At 38.2% G+C, this 27,461-nt stretch overlaps 1 protein-coding gene across 1 annotated transcript in view; it reads left to right on the top strand.

Moving 5' to 3' along the window:
• LAMA3 (laminin subunit alpha 3) overlaps positions 1-27,461 on the top strand; it is a 272,254-nt gene that overhangs the window by 229,454 nt on the left and 15,339 nt on the right. The window contains exons 40-60 of the mRNA XM_063451472.1: positions 1,028-1,258; positions 9,066-9,179; positions 13,032-13,150; positions 14,375-14,455; positions 15,064-15,170; positions 16,017-16,061; positions 16,698-16,849; positions 17,903-18,013; positions 18,092-18,203; positions 18,589-18,747; positions 20,095-20,291; positions 20,718-20,834; positions 21,360-21,514; positions 21,699-21,840; positions 23,024-23,123; positions 24,086-24,202; positions 24,324-24,503; positions 24,656-24,795; positions 24,934-25,116; positions 27,057-27,208; positions 27,298-27,457. Of these exons, the coding sequence (XP_063307542.1) occupies positions 1,028-1,258; positions 9,066-9,179; positions 13,032-13,150; positions 14,375-14,455; positions 15,064-15,170; positions 16,017-16,061; positions 16,698-16,849; positions 17,903-18,013; positions 18,092-18,203; positions 18,589-18,747; positions 20,095-20,291; positions 20,718-20,834; positions 21,360-21,514; positions 21,699-21,840; positions 23,024-23,123; positions 24,086-24,202; positions 24,324-24,503; positions 24,656-24,795; positions 24,934-25,116; positions 27,057-27,208; positions 27,298-27,457 (2,874 nt within the window). The remainder of the gene's footprint in view (positions 1-1,027; positions 1,259-9,065; positions 9,180-13,031; positions 13,151-14,374; positions 14,456-15,063; positions 15,171-16,016; positions 16,062-16,697; positions 16,850-17,902; positions 18,014-18,091; positions 18,204-18,588; positions 18,748-20,094; positions 20,292-20,717; positions 20,835-21,359; positions 21,515-21,698; positions 21,841-23,023; positions 23,124-24,085; positions 24,203-24,323; positions 24,504-24,655; positions 24,796-24,933; positions 25,117-27,056; positions 27,209-27,297; positions 27,458-27,461) is intronic.

Raw genomic sequence — 27,461 nt, 5'->3', positions numbered from 1 at the left:
TTCAGGAGATAGGAACTACCGACTGGGGGGAGCATTCTCTCTCTAAGAGCTATGGGAGCGTTCTTTGGTGTTCGCACCGTTCGGACCGTTGCCCTCGATTCTCTAGAACTATTTTGGGTCATCACTTCGTTGCCGGCTGGTCAAAACATTACCCGAATGGCGATTCCGTTCTACCGAATGGATCTAAGAGCTATTTAGACATTTTGGGCGCTCAGATCTGGGCTATTCTGGGATTTTTTTTATATTTTTGGGGGGTATTTTGTGTAAAATTGTATGGTTTCATGTAACTGAGAGATAATTGAGGTAGCCTTCCATTGGCTCAATTATCTCCCAGACGCAGACGCCTGGGAGGGATTTGTGCTATTTTCTATGGATACTCCATGCTGGGGGTCTGTGCATAAAAAGCCAAGTGTGGCACAATAAACCTCAGTTGACTCCCAGAACTGTGTGTCATCCAGTTACTGGGGGAATGGGCTATAATAACTGAACAACGCTTTCTTCCAGTTGCAGAGGATTCCAGCGGAGATATTCGGTCTCAGGATTGCAGCTCTTCCTCCATTTTCTGTGTTCCGTGACAAAAAAACAGTAGCGCTTATAACTATGATTGACAGAGAGCCAAGATGGAGGTGCTCAATACCTGTATCGAGCAGTGTGGATTTCATTTAACGTTCTGTTCTCACAAACAAATACTTGCTAAATATAGGAAACAAGTAAAAACAAAACTGAAAATCCCAGGAAATGACTGAATTTACTTATGTTAATATTTTTCATCTTATATATACTGTCAGCATAAGTTATGTTTGCTAAATGTATAATCATACTCCATCAAGGTGATGAAGGAGTTAAAATAATATTGGTACTATATAAAGCATCCTCTGCATTCACACCTTAATGGCTATTCCTAAGTAGCTGATTCTATGAGTGATGTGTTTAAGGATAATTATACTGTGTGTCTACATATGTTTTTAGTAATGTTTATCGAGTTTGTCTTCGATTGACAGGCTTGTCCTCTGCTCTTGCTATGTAGGGAAATTTCAGGCACGCGAACAGTAACAGCATGGTTACAAGAGAAGAGCTTATGATGATCTTGTCCAGACTAGAAAGCCTGCACATCCGAGCGCTGTACTTCAGTGAGACTCAGCGCCTAACCCTATCTGGGGTGGGGCTAGAATTCATCACTTTGTCAGCAAGTGGGAAAGTTGCCTACAGTGTAGAGACCTGTTCCTGCCCACCGGAATATAAAGGTGACTCATGCCAGGTAAGATTTATCCAGTCTGGTTCCTTATCTCCTGTAGTGTACTGTATATAAACATTGAGCGTTGTCACCAGTTAAGATGTAACACAGGTTGTTATTCTTCCTGTTGTTACTGTTATAAATATATCAAGGAAGACCACAATTTGCAACAATCCGGATCATTAAATAATATAAATTGTTCCAATCTGAACTCTTAACAAGCATATTTTGATATGAACCATAGATGTTTGTTTCGTTTATTCTCTTTTTAAAATGTATTATTGTGCACTTTTTATTCTAAAAGGAGTTTTCTATTAAAAAAAAATGCCCTTTTTTTCTCATATCATGAAATAACTGCTTTGTTACAGCAATAAATCAATATGGTACACCTTGTGATATGGCAGCCCGAATCCCTGTACCAGATTTGATTGATCCCATAGGTGGCTCAGTCACCATGCTCACCTTTATGATGCTCAAGGATTTAAAATTGCAGAAGCTAATTTTCTACCAAATGGGACAGAAAATACAATTATTTGACATACCAGACTCTTCACCCCTCACTTCATCTGACTTGTCTTATTGTTTATTATTTATTGAGCTTTGTAGTCTGGCCTCCACACTAACATTGCTTCAGGTGGGCAAATCTCCTTTATCCCTCTATAAAAGGGCTTTTTACTAGACTCCATTCAGAAGAGCCAGATATCTAGAAGGTGTTTGGAGAAAGTGGTACATATTTGCACTGCTGTTGGGTAATGCCCAACATTGAAGCAGGTTACATCCTCTGAACCTTGTTATTATCAAAGTCACTTGACTCTTTTATGAGAACCAGCTGGCTGCAGAGTAGCCTTATCTTCACAAAGTGCTATAGCTGAGCTTTGGTCGGATGATGAAATCCATTTACTAACTTTCCTCCTTCAGAGGTTTGAGGAGACTGGGTAGATGGACAAGCTAACAGCTCAGATTCATTATACTGCAAAACCATATCATACGTTTCTTGGGTTCTTGTCAGTATACAACCATAACTCAACTTTTCTCTTTATCTGTCTAGGTTATTCGCTCTTGATCCTTATATAACTCTGATTCAACTCTAGTTATATCCTTCCATTTCTCTTTCCCTATATTCCTTTTCACCTTTCTTCTGACAGTCCTTTTCCCCTTACATGTTTCTGTATGCTCTCTTTAATCTCATATTATTTTTTTTGATACATAGTTATTTCCCTTCTGAACATTTTCCCTTCTTGTCATCCCTTTACCCATCTTTCATGACGTTTTTTATTTACCGTGGTCTGGAAGATGAGATTGATGACCTTACTATTAGCTACAAAGGAATGGCCATGTACTCACCCCCTTATTTTGCACACATCACTAGGGCTGCACACCCTTTATATTTTTTACTTACTCCTTACCCTTATCTTCTTATCATTTGATTTTCTTCTAAAAGTATATGTCAAAACTGCAGTGTTAGTCCTTGTAGATTTATCCCTGGTCCTGCATGGCCACTCTGTGTTTTTTATGCCACATGATTACTGTGTACTAGAGTATGCAAAGCAAGCATAAACACTTTTCTAGAGATCTATATACACGTAGAGCTTTACAGATGGCGTTTACTGGTGACCAAATATTTGGTGCAATAACCTAATGAAGTCATGCCTTAAATACTCCAGTCTATAGATGAACCACTGTATCTCTACCATGGACCAAGAAAATGTATCCTCATGTATATTACAGATAATACTCGCTGACATTTTATCATGGACTTCAGCACCAACTTAAGCTATCTATCCACCAAAGCTAAATTAGGAAGACATATATAAATCAATGGGTCCTATCACATTTTATGTACATTACATTAGTTTAGTGTTTCAGTTTTAAATTCTAAAATTGTATCTATTCTTAACATTAAAAAACACTTTAGCATTACAAATACTAAAAAATAAATTCTGAAAGCACACCTTTCTTAGATTCTGCCCACTCTAAAAGGGGTCTTCATTACATTGAGGACATCATTGATAGTACAGTGAATATTATATTGTGAGCAGTTGTTTCAAACCTGCCTGTGTTGTGCCTATTCCAACCACCGGGAACCCATTGAAATAGTAGTGGTACCAATTTTGGACTCAACGCGGGGTTTGATCAAACAAGGATATCCCAGAATACAATTTAACCTAGATACCTTTCCTCCACACCACAGGTAGTAGTATGTGGGTTAAATGGTATCCTGTCATTTATGAGGAAAGGATTGAGGAACATTCAGATGGGCTGCCCTAGTTAGTATGGGTACAAAGGGTATTAATTTATTTTTATATTAATTAACATTTATTTAATTACTTTTTTATTTTTATTTTTTAAACTGCAAAGATTGAACAGAAATCAGCCCTGGGGCTATTTCTGAGTATTGCAGCATGCAATGATACCTTTTTTTATTGGACTAACATAATATTTCAAAGACAAGCTTTCGAGAGTTTCCCCTCTTCCTCAGGTCTGAAGCAATACTGATCAGTCTGAGTTTAACATTTAAAACAACTGATGTTAGAGAAGGGTAGGGAGGGGATGACTGGGGTGTCATAAATAGCAGAAGATGTGCCTGAAAGACAAAGGTGCAGGTTGGTGGAGAATAGCCAGAACAAGTAAATAAACAGAGGAGAGCCTAAGAGTTAGTTTAAAAAATAGTTTGGAACCCATTAACTATTCCAATTTGGGTCTAATTATAGGCAATTTAATGGCGGTCTGGCTTAATTCAGAATATGATTAATTCAGTGAAATACATCTGAAGTTTTGGTTGCAAATTAATTTGATGAGAATTTGCTCCTTTCAGTTTGGATCTTAACTATATGCAAAGTCATTTTTGCCTGGATAAACAAAGAGGTACAAGTCTCAAAATATGTTTCTGAGGGTCCACATTCTGACATTCCAGGAAGTTTGATAAATGGTTTTCTCATGATCTCTAAATGTCCTTTCAAACTCCCATTAGTGAATACCCACATGACAATTTTAGAAAAAATAGTTAATTATCCCTGAATTTTGAAATTCTGATCCACCTTCAGAGCTCAGCAAATAACCTTATGTTTTGTCCACAAACATTATTGAAGTTGGGTGTGACAGCACAAATGAAAGTATACCTCTGGCAGTGCACCAGTTTAAGCAATGCATCGGTTAATGATGCAATTAGCAACCTTAATACTGTCAACGCAAAATATGTAAGTTTCAAACTTGCAAGGACTTGTTAAGGAAGAACGTCCTAAACCTTATTCCTGTGTATCCCTGCTATGCTGAAAATATGTAGCCCAGAGGAAACAGTTGCACCTCTGACTGATCCATCACACACAGTTCATATTTGTCTACTGCATTACTCAGGATATGATTTACTGTAGCAATGGTCTAGCAATGTCTGAATCGCATAGGGTGGGGGCAATGTGTTATCAGACACACCTTAGATACACTACCTTCTACTGAGCTGTCTGTAAGCCTTCAGGGCCACATATATTTATTACACAATATGACTCATACATTTGGTTAGGAAGGTGGAGTTTAGTGCATAACCACAGATAGCTGACTTGGACTCCAGAGAGCTCGAGGTATAAGAAGGACAGAGCGCAAGGTGGCTGACAGTATTGAGAGCTGCACAAGACCGTTTAAAGAATGGGTGCAAACTGAATATTGATATTTAACGGGAAGGTGTAAGAAGAGGCGACCCACCACCCAGAAAGAACTACATTGTGGATTTGGATTCAAAGTCGGGAAATTTAAAAAATATTCAAAAGAAAACAACAAAAATGTTACACCTCGTATATCTCTTTATGTTCTTGGGACTATGCGAGGCTCGAGGTATGCAGCAGAGGGTGGAATTTTTGCAGGTGCCTGTCAGACTCAACCAGCAACAAAATGTTTTAGATGGACAAATGAACAAGGTAAGCATATTATACATTTCCTTACGAAGAATTTAGAATGTAAAAAAAGAAATCTCCAAATCGCATATCCACATTCAGAAGTCATTTATTATTGGTACTTTGTTTTGAAAGACAATATTATTTGAGTGCACTATGCATTGTGCTTCATCACTACCAGCACCGAAAGGGTTACAATTCTCTGTTGCGTTGCAGAAATAGGTAATATACAAGAGCTGTATTGGTAAATACACTTTGGGCTGGGTTCCCATTCCAGCAGAATAAAGGTTAAGAATAACTGTTTAGCTGTAAATGTGAAACTCATGGACTGCAGCAACCACACCTGGCTGTCAATAAAGACAGGGTTATTCACAAAAGTGAAGGTAAAATCAAAGTGAATTTTTAAATTTAAGGTTAAAATAGCTGAAATGCCAAAATTTGGCTATGTTTGCAGTTCTGCCCTTGAATTTGAAACTCACTTTGAATTCAATTTGATTTCTCACGTTAGTGAATAACCCTCACTGTATAATAATTAAGCTGGAGGTTTTTTTTAGCTGTGTCAGCAAATTATTTAGAAAAAAAACTGTAATTCAAATTATAATGTTTTTTAGCTTCAAAATAAATCAATATTTAAATTCTCAGTTATTCGTATAGTATTGCTATTATATAAATCTGCTCTTTTTCTATATTTGGTTTACTCTACTAGAATCCTCAAATTACATTCAATAGGATCTGCAGGTCACCCTGGCAGCTATGGATGCTAAGTAGAGCAAGTAAAAACACGTTTACCAGATCAATTCAGTTATTTCTAATAGTTTTTTTTTCCCAAGTTGAGTTATTTATAGATTTAAATTAACTCTGGATGCTTACAAACATTGTAACTGTGGATGGCTAGCTGCTGCCTGCCCCTCTGAGTAGCGCTAAAGGGGGTTAATAAGGAAGAACAAAAGTTTAAAAAAATTAGCAATTGTAGTAATAACATTCCATTGGTTTTCGTGTCGATTCCTATTATATTAGATTGTTGCCCCATAATTGCTCTCTTTATGGAACCCCATAAGTATAAACAGTCTTTTAACTGTATACCTGTGCTTGAAATGTCAGTCTTATAAAGCAGAATAAAGCACATGAATTAGCCAAGTTTAATAGAATTGGAAACAAGCGCAGGGAGTTGTATACATGTCACAGAGTGGTGAACAGTGTACAGCAAGCATGTCAAACTCAAAGGCTAGCACAGACCAAATATACAAGGTTTAAGTTTATGTGGGCCACAAAAAAAAACCAACTTAAACGTAGGTTTACTTTGAAAAGTATAATATAAAAAAAACAATAACATCTCCCTCTTCTAAACCCCAGCACCCTCCTCTACTAAACCCTAGCCCCCCTCTATATTAAATCACAGCACCCCCCTCTACTAAACCCCTGCCCCTGTTTAAAAAAAAAAAAGAAACAATATTAGCCAATAAGCAGACTCCACTCACATTGCCGCTGCCAGTCCAGCCTCTGGTATACCCCTATTGGCACCGTCCGCACCCTGTGCCAAAGTGGATCCTCCCGCTACTCCTTGAATCCCTGTGAAGGTGGAACAGGTTGACGTCACGTCTAATTGTGACGTGGTGTTGCGTGCCTCCACGCACCTCCAGGTCCTCCACTGTCCAGCCGCAGCCATTGCACCACTGACTCACTGACAGACACACGCACTGACAGACACACATACTCACTGACTGACAGACACACACACTCACTGACTGACAGACACACACACACTGACTGACAGACACAGACACACACACTCACACTCACTGACACACACCCTCACTCACTGACACACACACCCTCACTCACTGACACACACACCCTCACTCTCTGACACACGCACCCTCACTCACTGACAGACACACACACACTGACAAACACACGCACAATGACAGACATACACACTGACAGACATACACACTGACAGACACACACACTGACAGACACACACTCACAAATCATTTTATTTATTACTCCCTACCTTTGGGAGCTTCTTGGGGCCTCTCCCTGGGGTCTCCCTTCCTGCTCCTCACTGCTCCTTCACGCGTGCAGTTTAGTGATCCCGGCCAGAATGACGTCATATCACTACAGAGGGCGCGCGCGTCCTCTCCTCCTGGCCACGTACAGAGTAGGCACCTGCAATGTGGGGAAAACAGGTGCCTACTCTGCCTTAACTTGTCAAACTTGCGACTAGCTGGGCCGCAAAGATATTGATTGTGGGCCGCGAGTTTGACATGCTTGGTGTACAGTGAAAATGATCTGACATATAGATTTGAGCATTGCTGTAGACCAGGAGAGGCTAAAAAGCAGATCCTCAGCTACTTTGGAACTTCCATTCCAGCATCCAAAATGCATGGAAAAGCATGAAATTTGAAGTTGATTTAAAAAAAAAAAAAAGTTAATTCCAACCCAATTGGTGTTTAGTGAATAAATCTCAAAGATCTGAACTGATATAGATTTCAATAACAAATGTGGATGCATCTTTCTTTAAATTCTGGATTGTGCTGATTTCATTAAAAATTTACCTTATTTCAGTTATTTTAAGGGGAAATTATATATTTTTTTTTTTTTTGTCAATCTTTGTTTTTATTGAGGCAAAAGTTGGATCAGTACAGAAAGTAAGACAGGGGGTTAATGCATGAAAAATACAGGTTATGCACAGTTGGTTTATACAAAGATTGCATGTACTCCCAAGAGTAACGGCCTCTTTTTTTGTTTTTTTTTTTGTTAATTAAGAGTTTCAACAGTAGTGTTATATAGGTATTCAAGCTTAGGCTGGCGAAACACCACATGAGTGATCATCAGTGTAGGTCTCAATTATACAATATATATTAGAAACAGGCTGGATCATATACTGCAGTATAATATCGACTTCGAGTGTATCAGTATGCTGCAAACAAGCTAGATCTATTCGTCGGTCTGGCAATAACATGAGATAAACAGGCTTAAATGACAAAAGGGAGAGACATTAAGCAGAACAGTGCAAACATGGGGCAGTGCTAAAACATTATAAGTCGTCTGTGTCTAATGGCTAAGCGAAGCTGGAAAGATCATGGTAACAGGCTGGCTATCCTTGCATAACGCTAGACTATGAAAACATGCAAATGTAAGGTATGCTAGTAGTTGAGTGAGCAGTCTTGGGACTACAACGGTTACTTAGCAGATAGCAGGTAGGACGGTGTACATATTAGGGATCACATAAATGCTTGAAGGTACGATCAAATGAGTAATAGTCCCGTAGTGTCCCTCAGGATGTGGTCTAGCAGGTCAAACTGGTGGCTGCTTACTGTCCCCAAGCATGAGCATGTAGAGTCGCGTTAGGAGGGTAACTTTGCCTCGACGTCGGACGATTGCCTCACGGGGAGTCATGTGTAAGGTCCGTCAGGGTATAGTCTACTATAGCTGCGCTGCTGAGGCGGGGTGGCAGCAGAGTAGGCCGCGGTGCGGCGTTGAGAATTACCTGGAGTCATCCTATACCTGTAGTCGGCATTGGTAAGGCACATGGTGAACAGTCCCAAGCATTGGAGCGATCGGCACAGGGCGCGGGCCCCTGGAAATTATATTTTTATTATGCAAAAATTATATTTTTATTCTGCAGGTTTATTCTACTGCAGTTTCTTGAAAACTATGTGAAAAAGATGATGAACAAATTCTAACATTAAATCTCTGTTGATTTATCTTTAGAACACTGGTTCATATTTACTAGCTAGGGCTAGCTCCCTAATGTTTATGTACAATTTTATATTGCTCTGAGAAACCAACCTTTGATACAGAAAGTCACTGCTTGGCTAATGTTTAACTGCTACACATGTGTTTGCATGTTGTAGTTTGGCGTTGTTATTGATTTGCCATTGCTCCTCAGTACATAGTTTAATATTGCATATTTCCAATCTGACTTCATTTGTCTTCTCTAGGAATGTGCTTCTGGACACTACAGAGACAACAAGGGATTGTTCATGGGAAGATGTGTTCCTTGCAGATGTAATGGGCATTCAACACGTTGTCACGATGGGACCGGAATATGCATTGTAAGTGTTTCTAAAATATTGTGTCTGTCTGAGAACCACTAATGTTATATTCTAGTTTAATGGGAATTATGTAGTGGGGAACTTGGTTAGTTTAGTTTTTTCTAAATTTAATTAAAAGTGTCATCTTTGTCATGTTCTATGTGTATTGTGTAAATAGGCGGTTAAACGGGTATACTGTGTGAGATGTGATTGGGGTGGTTGTGCGTGGGGAGGTTGTGCATGGGGAGGCTTTGCATGGGGAGGCTGTGTGTGGGGAGGCTGTGGATGATATATGTCCAGCTTCCCGACACATTACAAGAAAGGAATATGAAATGCATGTATATATGTTTTTCTGGTCTGGCCCTCATTTATTTAATGAGCGCCAGACAGAGGGAGTGCCAACAGGAATGTGAACCTGCCAGAGATGTCGAAGTAGACTAAAGTAAGAATTGTTGGGAATCAAAAGTTAATTAAAATTTCAAATTCAAGGCCAAAGTTGCTGAACTAGAAGAATAATTGGCTTGGAGAATTTTTGCAGTTTAGTTTTTTTGACCTTAAATTTGAAATTCACTTTGAAATAATTCTCACTTTACTGAATAACCCTGTCTGTATGTGCACAGAGTCATTCTGATAGAGCCTTTTGGTCTCCCTTATCTGTAAATAAGCCCTGCTGAGTTGGGTATCATCTAACGTCAGCATAGAAGTGTATGTTATCTCCATAGACAGGTGACGGATGGGACAACATTTTTATATATGAAAATTATTCACATTTGCCATCAATTCTGCTATCAAAATGTACACATAAAATGTTATGGTGTTAAACTAAAGTGGTATGTACAATGACAGCTATATTTTCATTTATGTGTGATACTATCTGAAAATGTCCACTTCAAAAGATGTTTGGAAAAGACTATGGCCTTTGTCCCTAGAGACTTTAAAAGTATACACAGGGATCTATCAGTTGTAAAGACAGGCATGTCGAAGCACAATTTAAGCTCTGAAAACTATAAAAAGAGCGTGTGATATATTGTGGGTGATACAGAGGGTTATTGAATAAAGTGGAAATTGTTGGGAATTCGAAGTGAATGTAAATTTTCAGGCAAAGTAGCCAAATGTAGTTGACTTGGAGAGTTGTTGTCCGTTTCTGCCTTAAATGCTAAATTAAATTTGAATTCACTTTGAATTCACTGCATTCTACACTCTATTGAGCAACATCTGAATGGGCAATTCAAAAAACTGTAATTAATTAGGCACGCAGTTGCACATTTATGGCCAAATTAGCTCAGCTGGAATCATAGCTGACTTGGAGATTTTTTCAGCTTTGCTATTTTGGCCAAACAAATTGCAATGACCTGGAGAACTCCTGACAATTTGCAATTTAGTGGGTAACCCTTATAGTGTTACACCTGACACCTATTTCCACCTGTTATTTTTATGACTCACTTTTTCACTTAGAGTGCTAGCTGTGTGCACTGCAATGGTTCATACTGTGCATAAAGAAGTCTTTCAGAGGAGGGTAGGCTTCTGAATAAACATTTATTAGCTTTTGGGTGTCTGCAAAATTAGTGATACAGACATTGCAGGATGATATTTGAAGCCTATACTGTACAGACGACAATCAGTTCGATCAAATCTCATCTGGCTGCCAGCATGCAGCTTTGTATTTTGTAACCCTATGCGGCTCTTATACTGTGGAGGAAATGGGGTTCGTATACAGCCTTACACAATACTTCAGTACTAAAAAGAACTCTAATAAAAAAAATGGATTTTCAGCTGAGTGGAGTTTAATCTCTAATTTGATTTAAATTGTTTTCTTATGCAAAATAAAAATTAGCTTGTGCATTCATTGGTGTGGAAAGGAGTTACTATTGAAAATGTTATTGTAAAATCACTGCTTAATGAATGAATCCTATCGTTTGCTCCTGTACAGTTTTTTTTCTGTTTTTCTTTGAGAATTCTAATACGCAATTGATTGAGCCAACCTGCATTAGTGTTCTGTATAGCTAATGCTCCTATATTCTAAGATCTATGCTGTACTGTTCCTTTAAGGTGCAGTAACCATGCTATGTAAGCAGTTCAGCACCTTTTAAGGAGTGCCTCAGAATGTGGTTCATTGCGCAGACAGGGCAAGCCATTACAGGACTTGTGTGTGCTGCAAATAGAGTATGTGGACATTTTATATTAGACTCCGAGTATAGTCTTATTCCACGCAATCAGATAATCTTAATTTCGTCATGTCTGAGTTGCAAAGATACCAGCCTTGTCATTAGCTGCGGTCTGGAACATAACCATCACTGTAAAGTAATGGTGTTTAACAAAATACAGGCCATTGCAGGAGAAAACTCACTTAACACACAAAACATACATGTAGCAGAGATATACCTGAATATGTTCCTACCTGAACACAATGCTTTCCCCGGCTGTTCCCACTTCCTATAACCTCCGATCCAGTACCAACACTTTACTTAGTCTACCTCAATACAAGAAGAAAGCAGCCCGATCCTCCTTCTCCTACAGAGCACCTCAATTATGGAACAACCTCCCAGACACTTTAAAATCTTCCCTAAGCCTAAAGTCCTTTAAGAGATCCCTCTCTACATACCTCAAAACAGAATGCACCTGTCATGGTTGATTATATATTTCCTACCTGTTCTATGTTAAATTTTGTATATATTGTATATTAATATTGGTTTTGTATTTTATTGTACACTAACTGTAACAATGCAATGATTTGTGGACCCAGGACATACTTGAAAACGAGAGAAATCTCAATGTATCTTTCCTGGTAAAATATTTTATAAATAAATAAATAATATATGAAGTATATAATATTAGAATTATTATTAGCATTTATAAATGGCATTCAAAATATATCAATTACTGAGTTCTTGAAGGTACAGTAACTGAAAGTTATTTAGTTACCCCTGTCACATTTTTAGAAAACGTGGAACCCTGTCACTCATCATCAATCCTGTCACTCATGCTCATGTAATCAAGTTCCATGTGTGTCGCTGTGACACCAGGCAGCTCCATTGATGGGGATTGGGGCTTTAATCACTTGTAACATGTCCTGGCAGGTGAAATTCTCTTTGAAGCTGTTTGGATGGAAATATGTGTTCTAAATTTAACTGCTGATTCTCTCGGTACATTGCTGTAGCACCCTTGGCTAAAGGATTTGTTTCCATTGTTTCTATGGAATGAGGATATGGTTGACTAACGTTACTGCACTGTGGGATCTTAATGATTTAGGTGTATGTTTTCATGATTATAGGATCAGATAGATCAGATAGGTTTAGTAAGACGGTAAATACCCTAAGGCAAAGGAATGTTCCAGTGGTTTTATGACACCTCCAGTACACATGATTGATGATTAGCCAGCATTCGTTTTAAAGAGATATATGATCTAGAAATAAGTATAAAATGTGTATTTGTGGATGTTGCTGTTTGATGAGTGATCATACCCTCTCAGCTACATAAACATGCAAGATATCCTCGATGACTTTCACACACATTATAACTTGATACATTCACTGATTCTTTGAGAATGCTTTCAGTGCCTTCCACAACCACCACCACTGCCTGATATTATCAGGGGGCTAAAAGGGTACATTTCTGGGCCTTCTGCCCCTAAAATACACATTGTTACAACTATTTAGGGTAATCGTGGTAGACATGTAAGAAGCAAGCATCACATTGTGGGTGGCTCTGTAAGCTGGGATGTGTGTAAATATATTCTAGATTGGATGGGCAGGTTTGAAGAGGACTTTGCGGTTCTAATTTGCAGAAGGGGAATGATATGTTAGGATGTTGAGCAGTGGGTACATGCAATATTTTTATTTTCTACATAATAATCAATGTCTTTTTTACTGTTAGAATTGTCAACAGAATACTGCAGGTGACAACTGTGAATTGTGTAAAGAAGGCTATATTGGAAATGCTACACACGGGACATGCCGTCTGTGTCCGTGCCCGCTCTCTGTGCCTTCAAACAGGTATTGGCAGTCATTTTATTTCTGTGTATGCATTGTGTCTTTCAATATACTACAATAAGCATTGTGGGAAATATAATTTGCATTTTAATTTATGTAAACCCTCTCTACCTGTGCTGTAATATGCTTTTCAATAAATACATGGTCGGCATACTACGAAACAGTTAATTTTAAGTTATTAGAAACAGAATAAGTAAGGACACAGGAAAAGTATTTAATTGAAGATGTGCTCTTTGTTCTTGGTACAGATGTTACTGTACTGATTGCCTATGTCTGATTTTAGAAGAACACACATGACAAAAAACAGGTGCTATTCTAATATGAGGTAATGATTGAGATGCAGTTGCTATGGAAACCAGTAGAATACCTCTCAACATGTAGCACTATGCACCCATCACTTGTTTTGTTGTGATATCTCTTCCATATAGAGTCATATTTATCAAGGCAAGTCTCTTAAAATTAACACCTGACCCAATATTAGTATCCACACTTCCCCGCAATGGAAGGTATGGAATCGAATCAGGGTGAGCAGAGCCCTGAGGGGTGTCACCAGTGACTTTACCTCTTTCCGCCCAGGAAAAGGGGGGACCCACCCAACTGATAGGCTGTCTGACTGATCCCCAAACTTCATGACCATGCAAGGAGCATTGCTGAATAGCACCATGTGTGGTTTTAGTGCCCGCTGCCAGTGTGAGTGCATCCAATAATGCCCGCGCTCTATGCTGCCCATGGACAGTTACCCAGTCCCAAAAGCGAGGCTATTCCACCAAAAGCAGGGCACAAAAATGATCTCTGTAGTTGGTGGAAATGATAAATCTATGCACAAAAATGACTATTTTACTCATCATTAACCCCCCCCCCTCACCCCCTCCATTAAATTTAAATAATATCAAAACCACTTTTATCTTTAATAGTATTATAGGTGGTATTATCATTGGCATTGAAAGCAACATATGAGATGTATAAATAATATCAACTTTTCATTCCAACAGACCTAGATTACTATTACCGGTATTTTACATCTTAATCAGATTAAGTGACGTTTATACTGTTGTTGTTTTTTCTACTGATACTGATCTTTATCATCCGTGCTCCTATTCCTTATCTTTGGATACATTTCATACTACACCAGCCGCCTATGTCTCCATGTCTAGGTTATGATGATAATCCCTGTTAATGGGGATTTCCCGCTCAAGTCTAATTGTGGTTATTATGGTTTCCTTGCAGTTTTGCTACAGGATGTTCTGGATCTGGTAGGAACATGCAGTGCTTCTGCAAACCCGGTTATACAGGAATTAGCTGTGAAACGTGAGTAAACTTGCACCCAATTAAAGAAATATTTTCATAGGAGACTTGAAGAGTGTGTGAAAATAATCCGATATTCATATTCTTCATTGTTTTAATTTCTTCAAATATTAACCAAACCACGGCATAGTATTTACATAAACCACAGCTCGATTATCTAAATAAGGGCATTATTTATAAAAACAAGACTCAGTGTGAATTATTATTGATATTTATATGGCTCCAACCTATTCTGAAATTCTGTGACTTGGGTATAAAACTCAGATACTGCATTATACCAAACAAGTTTATGCAAATAAGCATCAGGGTAAGCAAGCTTTCAATCTACAAAAGACCCCTTAATGACAGCGTCACACCATAATACATAAAAAAATATATATAATAAATACATATAAAATTGACTGTTTTTGACACAATTCTACCATTATCTAATTAAGTTTGTATTGTAGAAACCCCACTCCCTATGTGTAATGTTTGGTGGAAAAAACACAAAATATAATCACAATAATTTAGATTCCTTCATCATAACGAAGCCAAAAGTGGTCTGATACAATAAACAGTAGGGTTTTACTCTATGTATGCATGTAATTCATTTTGTTGTTCTTACTTAGATGTGCTCCAGGCTACTATGGAAACCCCTTAAAGTTTGGCAGTAACTGTCAGCCATGCAACTGTGGAAATAATGGGCATCGGGGCAACTGTGATTCACTGACTGGAGGTAATAATGACATTTATTTATTTTATCATTTAGTCTTTATAGGATAGAAAGAGAAGCAGCATACACAGATCCATGCAAAGAAAACAGTGCATCATTGTTAAACAAAGTACCAAAATACGTCTATTGTAAAGAGAACTGAACTATGTCCCAATGCGCCCATTCATATCTACAAATCAAGGTCCGGTAACATGCACCGAAAACCATATTACCATTTGGCAGCGCAGGACAATTAGTAACATGAGGCAGGTGTCAAAAGCCGACAGACTAGGAGAATTGTATGAAACGTAGAAAGATCAAAGGGAGTAAGAGAGGAATCGAGGAGGAAATGTGTAGGAGAGAAAAGAGAGAAAAGGAGTTGTGCAAGTGCGATTGTTTTTCCCTACATACAGAGGTTATGGGAAATGTTTACATGGTACATAAAAATGTTAGGACTTTCCATTTCCAAACTTACAGTATCTACTGCAATCTAAACACAAAGAAACAGAAACGCACATATAGAGCAGTTTAATCGGGGGAGAAATTATAGATTATGGCACTCAAAAACAACAGTGGGATATCAGTCCCTATTAATATAGACTATACAACTGACTTGACAATCCCCAGTATATACGATGACGCAGTTTGTCAAATCTTTACTTTATGAACAAGGTAAGGTAAGATGGGCTGCTCCCATTTTAATGGCATATCACCTTTTGACTTTAAATAAAACAAAATAACACACTTATAAAGCTGTAAATGTAGAATGTGTGATATGTATCTGGTAGCACTTTGGGGGGGAGCATTTGGGGCCTTTTTAAAATGTATCCATGCTTCAAGTTACAAAGTATATTTTATTTGATTCCATAGAATGTCTAGATGAGGACCCAAAAGACACAAATGGCGATGAAGAGTGTAAGTGTTCTAAGAACTTCAATTATTCTGGAAAACTATCCCGTGTCTTTTGAAAATGTGTAAACAATTATGACAACACTGTATTGGCCATTTGAGTAGTGATGTGGTTTAAAGTGGGGATTATTCAATAACTAAGGATTTTGCAGAAGTGACAAGGACATGTTGTGCATTTTAGACCAAAATAGCTAAAATGATAACCTCGAATAGGCCTAACAAAATTCAGTGAAAATAAGTACTTATTAAATACCCAGGTCCAGAGCGTCTTTGGATAATTTGCTTGTATCTAATTTTTTTCAAAAATTATGACTACAAGAAACAAACAAGTACTTTCAAATACATCTATAGCAGCAATGCTATGACATAATTGGCATGAGATGGATTAAGCTGGAATTCTGTATGCATTTGCTTGTATTCTGTCTGTGCTGCTCACGTAAGAGCCGCGTGACTTCACAGTGAGAGATGCTGAAATGTAATTTGCACAACTAGAACCTGCGCGTAAAAGGGTAACTTAGTAACTCTCAATTGCTCTACATGGCCTAATTCAATTTTGTAAAATGTAATGTAATTTTGGATTGTATTGATTAAAGCATACAAGTTATGACATGTTTAAACTGTTAAATACATCTCTTCTTCCAGCATGTGACAGCTGTGTAAACATACTTCTCCTGGATCTGTCCACCATGAGAGATGAACTCAATTTAATTCAAGCCAGGCTGCAGAACATGGGAGCAAGCAGCCAGGCATTAGAGAAGCTGAAAGCATTAGAAGCGCGTATCAGAGAGACACAGGTAAATGCACAGTGAATCACTTGGCTTACAGTGTGAAATCTATAATACATTGAGCTACTTTCTCTACTCCATACATGTGTAGAACCTCCAAGGTGTCTTCAGAATTATATATTTATAGGTGGACCTCATCAATGCTCTCTAGTCAAGGAGTATGTACTAAGCACATCACATTGATTTTATACCAATAGTACAGGTACACGTTTACCTTTCACATTCATTAAAGGGAAACTGTAGGCATCCAGACCACTTCAGCCCATTAAAGTGGTCTGGGTGCCAACTCCCATCACCCTTAACCCTGAGCATGTAATTATTACAGTTTTTATAAACTGCAATAATTAGCTGGCAGGGTTAAGTCCTCCTCTAGTGGCTGTGTACCAGAGAGCCACTAGAGGGACTACCGGCTTCTTAGACGACTTTTGGTAGTCTAAACGAAGCTGGACGTCCTCACACTATGCATGAGGACCTCCAGCATCGCCGGAATCCCCATAGGAAAGCATTGAATAATGCTTTCTTATAGGTAGATGTAATGCGCGCGCATGGCCATTGCCGCACATGCGCATTAGGTCTTCCCTGCCAGACGTCGGCAGGGGAGGAGCGTAGGCAGAGTCTGACCCAGCACCGAGGGACATCGGCGCTGGACCCAGGTAAGTGTCTGAAGGGGTTTTAACCCCTTCAGCGATGTGGGATGGGGGGCGGGAGGCACTCCAAGGTTTTACAGTGCCGGGAAAACAGGTTTGCTTTCCTGGCACTAGAGTATCGCTTTAACAATCTATTTGGTACATACATGCGTACATTTCCCTCAGTGCCCATCTATAAAAGACCAGAGGTATAGTTAATATGTTGGCAGAGAAGCTAGGAAAGTAAAATCGCACTCTTCCTGTCTCCTAATATCCTCTCCTACAGTTTTATTATCTGACAATGGCTATTTAACGCTGCCTACTGAGTGCGTAACTCCCACTAATCTTGGGAGGCCAGGGCATATGTATATACATATAAATCATGCATCTGTGAAATATGCTAAGCATGTTGTGATTTTTTTTTTCTTCATTACAGTCTCAGTATGAAAGCTACAACAATAAAATTCTAAGTCAGAAATTAAAGGTGGACAAGCTGGAGACTGATACGAATGGTCTGAAAAAAGAGATAGCTGCACTGTTAGAGAAGGTATATAATATAACAGCAAGCAATTATCTCATAATCATTGGCAGATAGCCTGTGTGTATTCATGATAGTTCTTTTCAGGCCTCACAGGATTTGAAGAAATACGAGGCATTGGCAATGAATGCTGAAAACACCTTTCAGAACGCCAGCCACCTTCTTCTGACCCTAGATCTTCTCTTCAAGAACATCAACAGTAGGTTTCCTCCATTCGTGATCTATCATCAATTATGTTGCTGTGTATAGTAAACACTTCCATAAATACAATTCCTGAATAGTTATTTTTTAAAATGTTTTAATCAAAACGGTATTGTTTCCATTCCTACTTAGTGAAATTTGATTTTTATTCTTTATTCTTTTTTTTTTGTTTTTTTTTGCTCTTTGCTATTTATCCTGTCAGCCAGTTATCTATGGAGTAGCATTTTTTTTGTGTTTATGTAACTTAAATTTACAGAAACGTTTGATATATATATATATTTTTTTTCTTGGTGACAGTACACATTGTAATGTTCAGTATTGTTTTATACCTGGCTGCATTTTCTGACCCCTAGTGAGTTTATAACACAACCTGATATTTCCAGTTCTAGTGAAGGAAGTTTCCAGCAGTCAGGGAAGCGTATCATCCGGAGATGCCTCTAAGAACATGGCTGAGGTTCTGCGCATGTTATCTGAAATGCGAAAACGAAACTTAAGCTCGCAGAAACGAGAAGCAGAAAACGAGAAAGAAGAAGCAAAAGCTTGTAAGTACTTTTATGTGATAAAACTCAGAATTCACTACTTACATTCGACACGGTTTTATGGAGAATATTTTCTCAATTTTTGTTGACATGTTTTTCTAATTGTGTGCCCATATCTATGCATCTTTGCTCTTGTTACGGTTGATAATTTTGTTTGTTAGTTGCTCTTTATCCGACACATTGTATCCTCCTATATTGTTAATATTTTTTTTTTTAAAACAAACTGCAGATTGTACTGTGTGCATAACTGTATGTCCCTTACCACATGATGCCACCTAGAGCCAAAATGATGTATGATTTAGTGTAATACAAATGTTGGATTCGGCTTCTATGGTGCACATATGGTTACCCAATAAACCATACTTCTTGTTCCAGTAACTCGAACTAGTGAGTTAGACTTGTTTGTCTTGTCGACCCATTGTACAGCACTGCAGAAAATATTGTCACTTTCTAAATATTAATAATTTGAACCTGTTAACATTATCCATCTCATCATAACAATCATGCCCATAGAGACGCTACTACCATGTCCTGACATTAAACGGCCACTTCATTAGGCAGCATCCTAGCTCTATGAAGTTAATGCTTTTAAATAATTTGACCATTCTTTGATAGCCTAGGGAAAGTGTGTGATAATTCCATGGGTTGTGTTTGGTTTGTAAGCTTTACAAGACACTATCCCATATACTGAGCTGAACATATTCCTTCTTTAAGTATACAGAGCATTAGCAATATCTCTGTCAAATATTGCCCTACTCGTTTCTTAGGGTCTGATAATATTCAGCAGGTACTTACAGTATTATTATATAGCGGCAACTTATTCTGCAGCGCTTTACAATATTAGTTTCCCTTTGACAATAAACGACACAATTACAAAATGTTACAGGAGCGATAGGTTGATTAGGACCCTGCTCAAACGAACTTACAATCTAGAGGAGGTGGAATATAAACACACCACAAGAACGGCATCAAGGGACACCGCAGCTAAGTACAAGGTGGGAATGGAGCAGAAGTGTAGATGAGAGTGGAGTGTGGCCCTTTCAGAGAGAGCAAGAGACAGGTTTGCGAAATAGAAGTTACTATGGGAGGCCATAAGCTTTACTGTATAGGTGGGTTTTGAGGGACTTCTTAAATGATTGAAGACTAGGGGAGGCCCAGTTTTTTTTAAAATGTATTTATTTATTGGCATTATTGTGTTGTCCATAGATACAACACACAGGTTAAAAGAAGCACAAACATGAATATATAGAAACACGTTTCCTTCAAAGCTAATCAGGAACAATTTTCTAAATTAGTAAATGGAAGCCGACTATTACTTATCTAACGCTGCCCCTTGGTGCTTTAAATCAGTGCTCAGTCGTGTGAGGAATCAGTTTCAGAAACATCAGGACCAACACAAGCAATTGATGAAAGATATCACCAAGTCCATCAGTGACTATGAAGCAAAACTAAAGGACCTGAGGGAAGCTCTGGATGACGCCTCTGGACAAACTAAGCAGGCCAATAACATAAACAAAGACAATGAAGCAACGCTAGAAGATCTAAAGGTGTGTAAACAAGATGCAAGTTGATAGATAATTTGGGACTTTGTATACTAAAAATGGGTCTGTTAAATATTACAGAAAGTAAAAATAAAATATAACGTACATGGATCATGTTGTGATTTGCACCTTTCTGCTTCAAATAAAGCAATGGAATATTCATTTATAAGACCAGTGAAAGCTCTCTTTGTTTCTATAAACTTGGCTGTAGTTATAGCACACAGGCAACTACAGAGACGGAGGCTTGGCATGCCATACATATACACAAAAACATATCCATATTTTATTTCTGTGTGTATTTTGCAACCATGAACTAGTTAATTTATGAGATTAATAATAGTATCATGGATTCCGACCATTAGGATCCATTGATTATCCTCTTATCCTTTTAATTAAACTTGTTTCAAATATTTTTTTTTCTTCTTTCTCTAGAAACGGATTAAAGATTTAACCAGGCAGCAAAAAGAGGCAACCACTCATCTCAATGCTGCAGAAACTAGCCTGGGACAGACCGGCAGCATGTTACGGCTGCTCCAGAAAAGCAAAGAGGTATGCTGCAATTCATACTGTCTAATGTCAATGAGGGAGAAATAGTGTTGGCCAGTATCTGATAGTCCTCCGTATCTATTTAGGTTATGTGTTGGATTTTGAAATTATTCCTGTCTGTCTGCATAATACATGTTGAATTATCTTTCACCTGGGGCAGACCTCTGTCCAAATGTGGAACTGGTGTGGCTGCTGTAACTTCTCCTTTATGATCTCCGATCTATTCATGGTTACACAGCAGATGCCGAATAAAATCTTCCAAGATATCAAACTAAAAAATGTGGTGTTATTGGTCCAGGTTTGTGCGTATGATGCAGGCATGATGTATGCAGCACTTTAAACTTGTATTTCCCATATGACTTTTGGGAGCAGAAGGTTGATTATTGGCGAGTTTATAATTTACTCCGTACAGGGTATTTAAGTTTCACGTAAAATGTTGCACCCGTTTTTATTTTCCAGATTCCGCTTTCTTGCTGTAACTCGCATTTTAACATTGCTCCATTTTTTTCTCTTTAATCTTAATGAAAGGACTACGAAAAACTGGCTGCACAGATGGATGGGGCCAAGCAAGAACTCAATGAGAAAGTCACTATGCTTTCCAAGGCAGCCAGTAAGGAGCCTCTAGTGATAATGGCTGAAAAACACGCTCAGTCATTGCAGAATCTAGCCAATCAGCTTTCTGAGTAAGTATTGGAGGGCGAGTCTCACAGCACTGGGAATAGGAGATAATTAAATTGCCAATTCAATATATTAAAGCAGTTATAAGAGAGCTTGGCATTACCTGCGCATAGTTGCCGTTTTGCAGATGTTTATTCAGCGTGTTCTGTCCCAGAACTTAGTTTATCCTGTGTGTTTGCACCCATGCAGAATCAAGAAAAACACAAGCAGTGAAGAACTGGTCAAATGTGCAATTAATGCTACAAATGCATATGGGGACATCATAAACGCAGTGAAAGAGGCTGACGAGGCTTCAAAAAAAGCAAAAGAAGCAGCCGATTCAGCTCTAAAGGTAAGTCCGACCTCAATGCCGGTGGTGCATTACCTATTCTCACATGCATAACACACAGATACCGATGTGCACAGAAATGCACACGAATATGTACCACGATGTGGTGTCAAGTTTGATATGCTAGTTTTCTTGCATATAGAATTCATCTAGGGAAGAAACCAAAAGGAAATTAATTAAACATGGAAATACAAGGTGTAGGAGATGTGATTTCAGTACAGTGATTTAATATAGTTATGCAGCAGGAAAGTATAAAGATGATATAAAGGGTTACAGATTATCAAGTATCACTTAAAAAACAGACTGTAAAGATTTCCCTGCAGTTGATATGTTGAGAAACAAATGAGTCAGTAAGCCAATCATTCAGAATGACGAACCTGTATGTTCTTAAAATCAGATTAGTCAAAGGAACTGGAGATGAATTAGGTTTCCTAATTCTGCAGTAATTGTGGATAAAAGCATAGCAAAGTGAACTAAGCATTGAAGCAGGTCCATTCCATGTAGTAACATACTGATATAGGTCGCAGCTTAAAGACAAGTAACCGGCTATAGGTGTCCATATACCAGATCATGAATTAGAAAAACCACACGGCTCAGCCTCAGCATACAACATGCTCTGTCGTCATATGATTTGTTCTGTTTATGAAAAAAAAATCAACACATCCAAGAACATTCCAAATGACTTTGATTAAGAAATGCATAACCCTTTCCTTTTTATGGATTTTAGCTCCGTTGCAGAGATGTCACATAGGGGACAGACCTGATTTAACAATGATGCACCTACTAGAATCCTGGTGGCTTTTTCTTTCTTTTCCCTTATATATCGTACCCCACATAATTCCCCACTACATTTAAAATGACATGTTTCAAAGAGACAATCAAAGCACAACCTTAGCTGGCTCTGTTGTACGTACGTCCACATTTGTAAACCAATGCATACTAACTTTGGACTTTATTCACTGGACGAGAGCGTTGGCTCCTAATAATTTGTTGGATGTCTTTAGTAAGTCTCATTGCATCATGTGCTCCACCAGACACCTGGCAGTTAAATAACTCTCTGCAAAGTGACCCTTTCTCAAATATTTCCAGTTCCATTATCAGTTCAGTATCAGTTCTACAAGTTGCTACATTTCTCAGATAGTCCCTTTATCAGCTATTGGATTCATTTAGGATATTTCTCTTCCAGAAAGTACAAAGTGAAGACTTACCAGGAAAGGCCAAGAAATCGAATGAAGATTCAGAAGCATTGCTGGATCAGGCCAAGAAAACTCAAAAATCTTTTCAAGGTATTCCCTGCCAAAAGGCAGTCCATTCCTTTGTAAGACGCACAAATCCATGTCCTTCTATCAAGAGAAATGAGCCCGTGACATACTACACTAGCATGGCAACATTTTCATTTATTTTTGACAATGCAATTCAGAAAGATTGTTATCAATCTGAAATAATAAATTAATAATAAGGTAAAAGACATTCGTGGTTTTATATAAAATGTTGGCTAATCGACATTCATACATGACTGGGACCTTCCTTACCAGGACATGAGGCTGCAATTATGTGTACTTATTTTGAATTTGAAGGGCTATGTACCACTCTACACACAAAAAAGGGAAACCCTGGGGCAAGCTGCTTTTATCACCAATTCTCAATCTAAAAAACCCCGATGAAGATTTGAAATAACTTGCCAAGTGATTATAAAATAGTTACAGCTGTGCAAGCGAGTGATTCTTTCCTGAATAATATATACATATATTCTAAGTATAATAGAAATATAAAAAGTACTGTGAATTAAACAATATTCCCATTGTAACCTTCCTGGTACCAGTGCAGCGTTTATATGTAAAGAACTATTAGGCTGGGAGTAAACAGGCTTGGGTAGGAGATTTCAATTCTTGCAGGTAATATAAAATCTGTCCCATATTCTCAGTCTCAGTCTGCTAAATATGTCAACGTTTGCACATTACACACAATTGAGGTCTGTCCTAGTGCAGTGGGGCACAGTCGAGGAGTCAAATAAAAATGCAGGAAACATTTTAAGTGGGGCAGGTGCCTTCTTGATCCATGCAGTATTTGGTGGCTCATTTCTCACACCTATGAACATAGAGGACCTTTTGAACTCCAAAAAAAAGAGGATTTACATATTGCCATTAGTTTGCCTTCCCTTTTCCTAGAATCTTGCCCTGAATATATGTTTCTATTTGCGACAGTAAACAAGCAATATCCACTAAATGCATTTCTTGTTAAAACTTAGGCATTAAACCAGAACTTGAAGATTTAAAAGACAGACTAGTAGAAGCCACCGATAAGAAGAAGCTACTGTCAGGCGACTTGACTGCTTTGCAAACCAGCATCGGCGATATTAAAAGAGGTGAGAAACTGTTGATTTTCAGTTCTTTTATATAGTGTATCGCTGGCTAAATATTCTAATTGAAATATATTTTCTTGACTACAGTTCCCAAACTATATTCATATTTGGCTTTGTTTTTCAGATGACATAGAGAACATGATCAACAATGCCAAGGACTTGGTTATAAATGCCAATAAAATCACTAATAATGTCATGGAAGAGCTAGAGCCTATTGAAGTGGATGTAGAGAACTTAAAAAAAACTATAGGAACCTCCCAAAATGAGAATTTTAACAGTGTTTTGATTGAGGCTAGCACATCTGGTGAGCATTTTTTACAGGTTTGAAATTATAGGCACCTGGATTTGTCTTAAAAGCAAATCCATGAATTGCATTTTTATTAACTTCTCTATCAAGGTAAAACCAATATACAAGATACAGTAATATATTGTTTTTTTTATCTTTCCAAATTACAGTGAAAAACTTAACCAATAGTCTTCCGGATCTATTCGAAGCAATGAATCGCATCAACAATCTGATGCCACTAGGAAATATCTCGGAAGACGTGAGCCGCATACGAGAGCTTATACAGCAGGCTCGAGATGCTGCCAATAAGGTTTGTTCAACAGTGACTCGATAAGAATGATCTATTAATCAGGAGCATACAAGTCATAGAGTTAGTTGGTTTCTGTTTTATTTTTATTATTTTATTTTCCCAAGGTCTTAATAAAACACTGTTTCCATTTGTTGTCAGATTGCAATACCTATGCGTTTTAATGGCACTTCTGGAGTTGAAGTTCGTCCTCCAACTAACCTTGAAGATTTAAAAGCCTACACGTCTTTTACATTCTTTCTACAAAGACCTCAGTCCCGGTCCGACCGTCGGAAAAGGCAGCTGAATCCAAACATGTTTGTCATGTACCTGGGCAGTAAGGATGTATGTATTTACCAAGCAGAAACATATAGCCCACTCCAGTGATAGCTAACGATGGCACCCCAAATGGATGTGAACTTAAAGGGGCACTGCACACCCATAAAGCACTTTAGCTTGCTGAAAAGCTCTATGTGTGAAGAGTATGTCCTATTTACTGAAAGTGCAGATTTCAGTAAAATTTACACTATTAGAAATTACTGTTTTCCACCCCCTAGGCATCCAGGCAGACAACAGGTCCTGTTACTTCCTGATTTGGTTAGCTCCGTGGAGTTAAATGCAAGAGGCAGCAAATTCTCAGAGCACCTGCCCTGAAAAGTCAGGGTTATAAGGGGAGGATTTGCAAGGGCTGCAGGTTTTGTAAGCTGTTTTTAGATTTACCCCCAATAAAAAATGTATTATTAAATGGGTTTAAGCTTTGATTCGGGGTATATCTACTAAAAAGGGATTTTTATTTATTTTGTTTTTGGGCAATGGCGTGTCCCTTTTATTTCCTTAACACGAACATGGGGAATATGAACACCATGTTAAATATAGCTCACAAACATCTGGGGCACATGGGCGTTGAAATTACCAATATTTTAAGAACTCACCTTGTGTATATATATATATATAAATTGGTTACCATGTTATTATTGCTGTAATACTTTTATATTCATAAAACTGTTATTAATGTAAATCAGAAGTTAAAAAAAATGTTAGATTTTGCAATAAAAAAATTCTTTATATTGTTTCATATAAAATTGTTAGGTTTTCCTGAAGAGTAAATTGGCTGCTGCTTTGATAAATGACCGTTTACTTTACTAGGAAATGCTTGACAATCTTTATACCAACTAATCAGCTTTATGTGTGAAGAGTGTGTCCTCTTTTCTCATTTTACAAAAAAAATGCATATTTCAATAGAAATTGGCACTTTTATAAAAGCATACATATAGTCTAGGAGGTGTTAGAATGGGAGGGCTTTCAACAATTTCAGGCAAGAGATCTACTGGAGCTTTTACAAGATGTTTTAGATATACCCCAATATAAAATACATGCATGTTGTCATTGTGGGTATATCTACTATACAAGGATTTTTTTAGAATTTGTTTTTTAAATTATGAAGTGTCCTTTTTAAAGGGACACTATAGTAACCCAGACCACTTCAGCTCAATGAAGTGGTCTGGGTGCCAGGTCCCTCAGGTTTTAACCCTTCAGATGCAAATGTTTATATTTGTGGTTAAGCCAGCCTCTAGTGGCTGTCTTCCGGACAGCCACTAGAGGCGCATCTGCGGCGCTGGAGGCATAATACCGTGCAGAGTGTCCATAGGAAAGCATTGAGAAATGCTTTGCTATGGACACTTTGAATGCGCGCGCTGATGTCGGACAGGGGAGCTGAAGTCGGCGGGGGAGGAGAGGTCACCAGCGCCGAGGGAACCCGGCACTGAAATCAGGTAAGCTGCTGAAGGGGTGGGGGCTTTGTTTTCCTGACACTAAAGTGATCCTTTAAGGTTACCCTTGAGGTATTTAGTATGTAATTGAACGTTTTAAGTAAATGCAGTATCTTTAAAAAAAAAAAAAAAAACTTTTTAAGGAGACATTTGAAAAAAATGTGAATGATCCTCAGCAGTACACATCTCACAGTGGGTGCACATGGAAGTCATGTTGCATTGATGTTAGTGTTGTGTGTCTTGCTTGTTAACGTGAATAATCACAAAACGTAATAGTGCAGATTTCTTTGTTTTATTAATAAAAGTCTCTGGACTGAAATGTTGATTCACCTTTATGTACCTGAGCATGCAATGAAGCACAAAATACGAACCTTTTTGAAGATAAAGACTCGTGAATGCTGCTGGTATTTTTATTTGTGTGTGTGTGTATTTATATGAGATAGTTACAATGTGTCTTGCACTGCGTCCAATATTCATTGTGTTGCTTCTTATTACTGCAATTTTTATTTTATGTAGACCACCAAAGATTACATGGGGTTTGCTATCGAAGATGATAGACTCTTGTATGTCTATAATCTGGGAGGAAATGAAGCTAGAATACACGTGGATCCTTATACAACTGACAGTAACCCAAGAGAAGCCATTATGGATCGGGTTGTTTTAGAAAGGCAAGCTCTTCAATAATTCCGTTTTCCATATGCATGTACTGGCTGTCTGTCTTGACGGTTTTCATCAAATGCCTGTGTTTCTTTTCCAGAATCTATCAGCATGCTACCCTAGAATATATAAAATCATACACATCAACTAAGCCGGACGCTCCTGCTACATATAAAACAGAGGCCCAGAGGCACACTCTTTTCGACCTTGATCCCAGTGATGCCGTCTTTTATGTGGCAGGGTACCCAGCAGATTTCAGAGTAA

This window comes from Pelobates fuscus, chromosome 4 (assembly GCF_036172605.1).
Source record: "Pelobates fuscus isolate aPelFus1 chromosome 4, aPelFus1.pri, whole genome shotgun sequence".
Lineage (NCBI taxonomy): Eukaryota > Metazoa > Chordata > Amphibia > Anura > Pelobatidae > Pelobates > Pelobates fuscus.
This window is presented reverse-complemented; position numbering and strand designations above follow the sequence as displayed.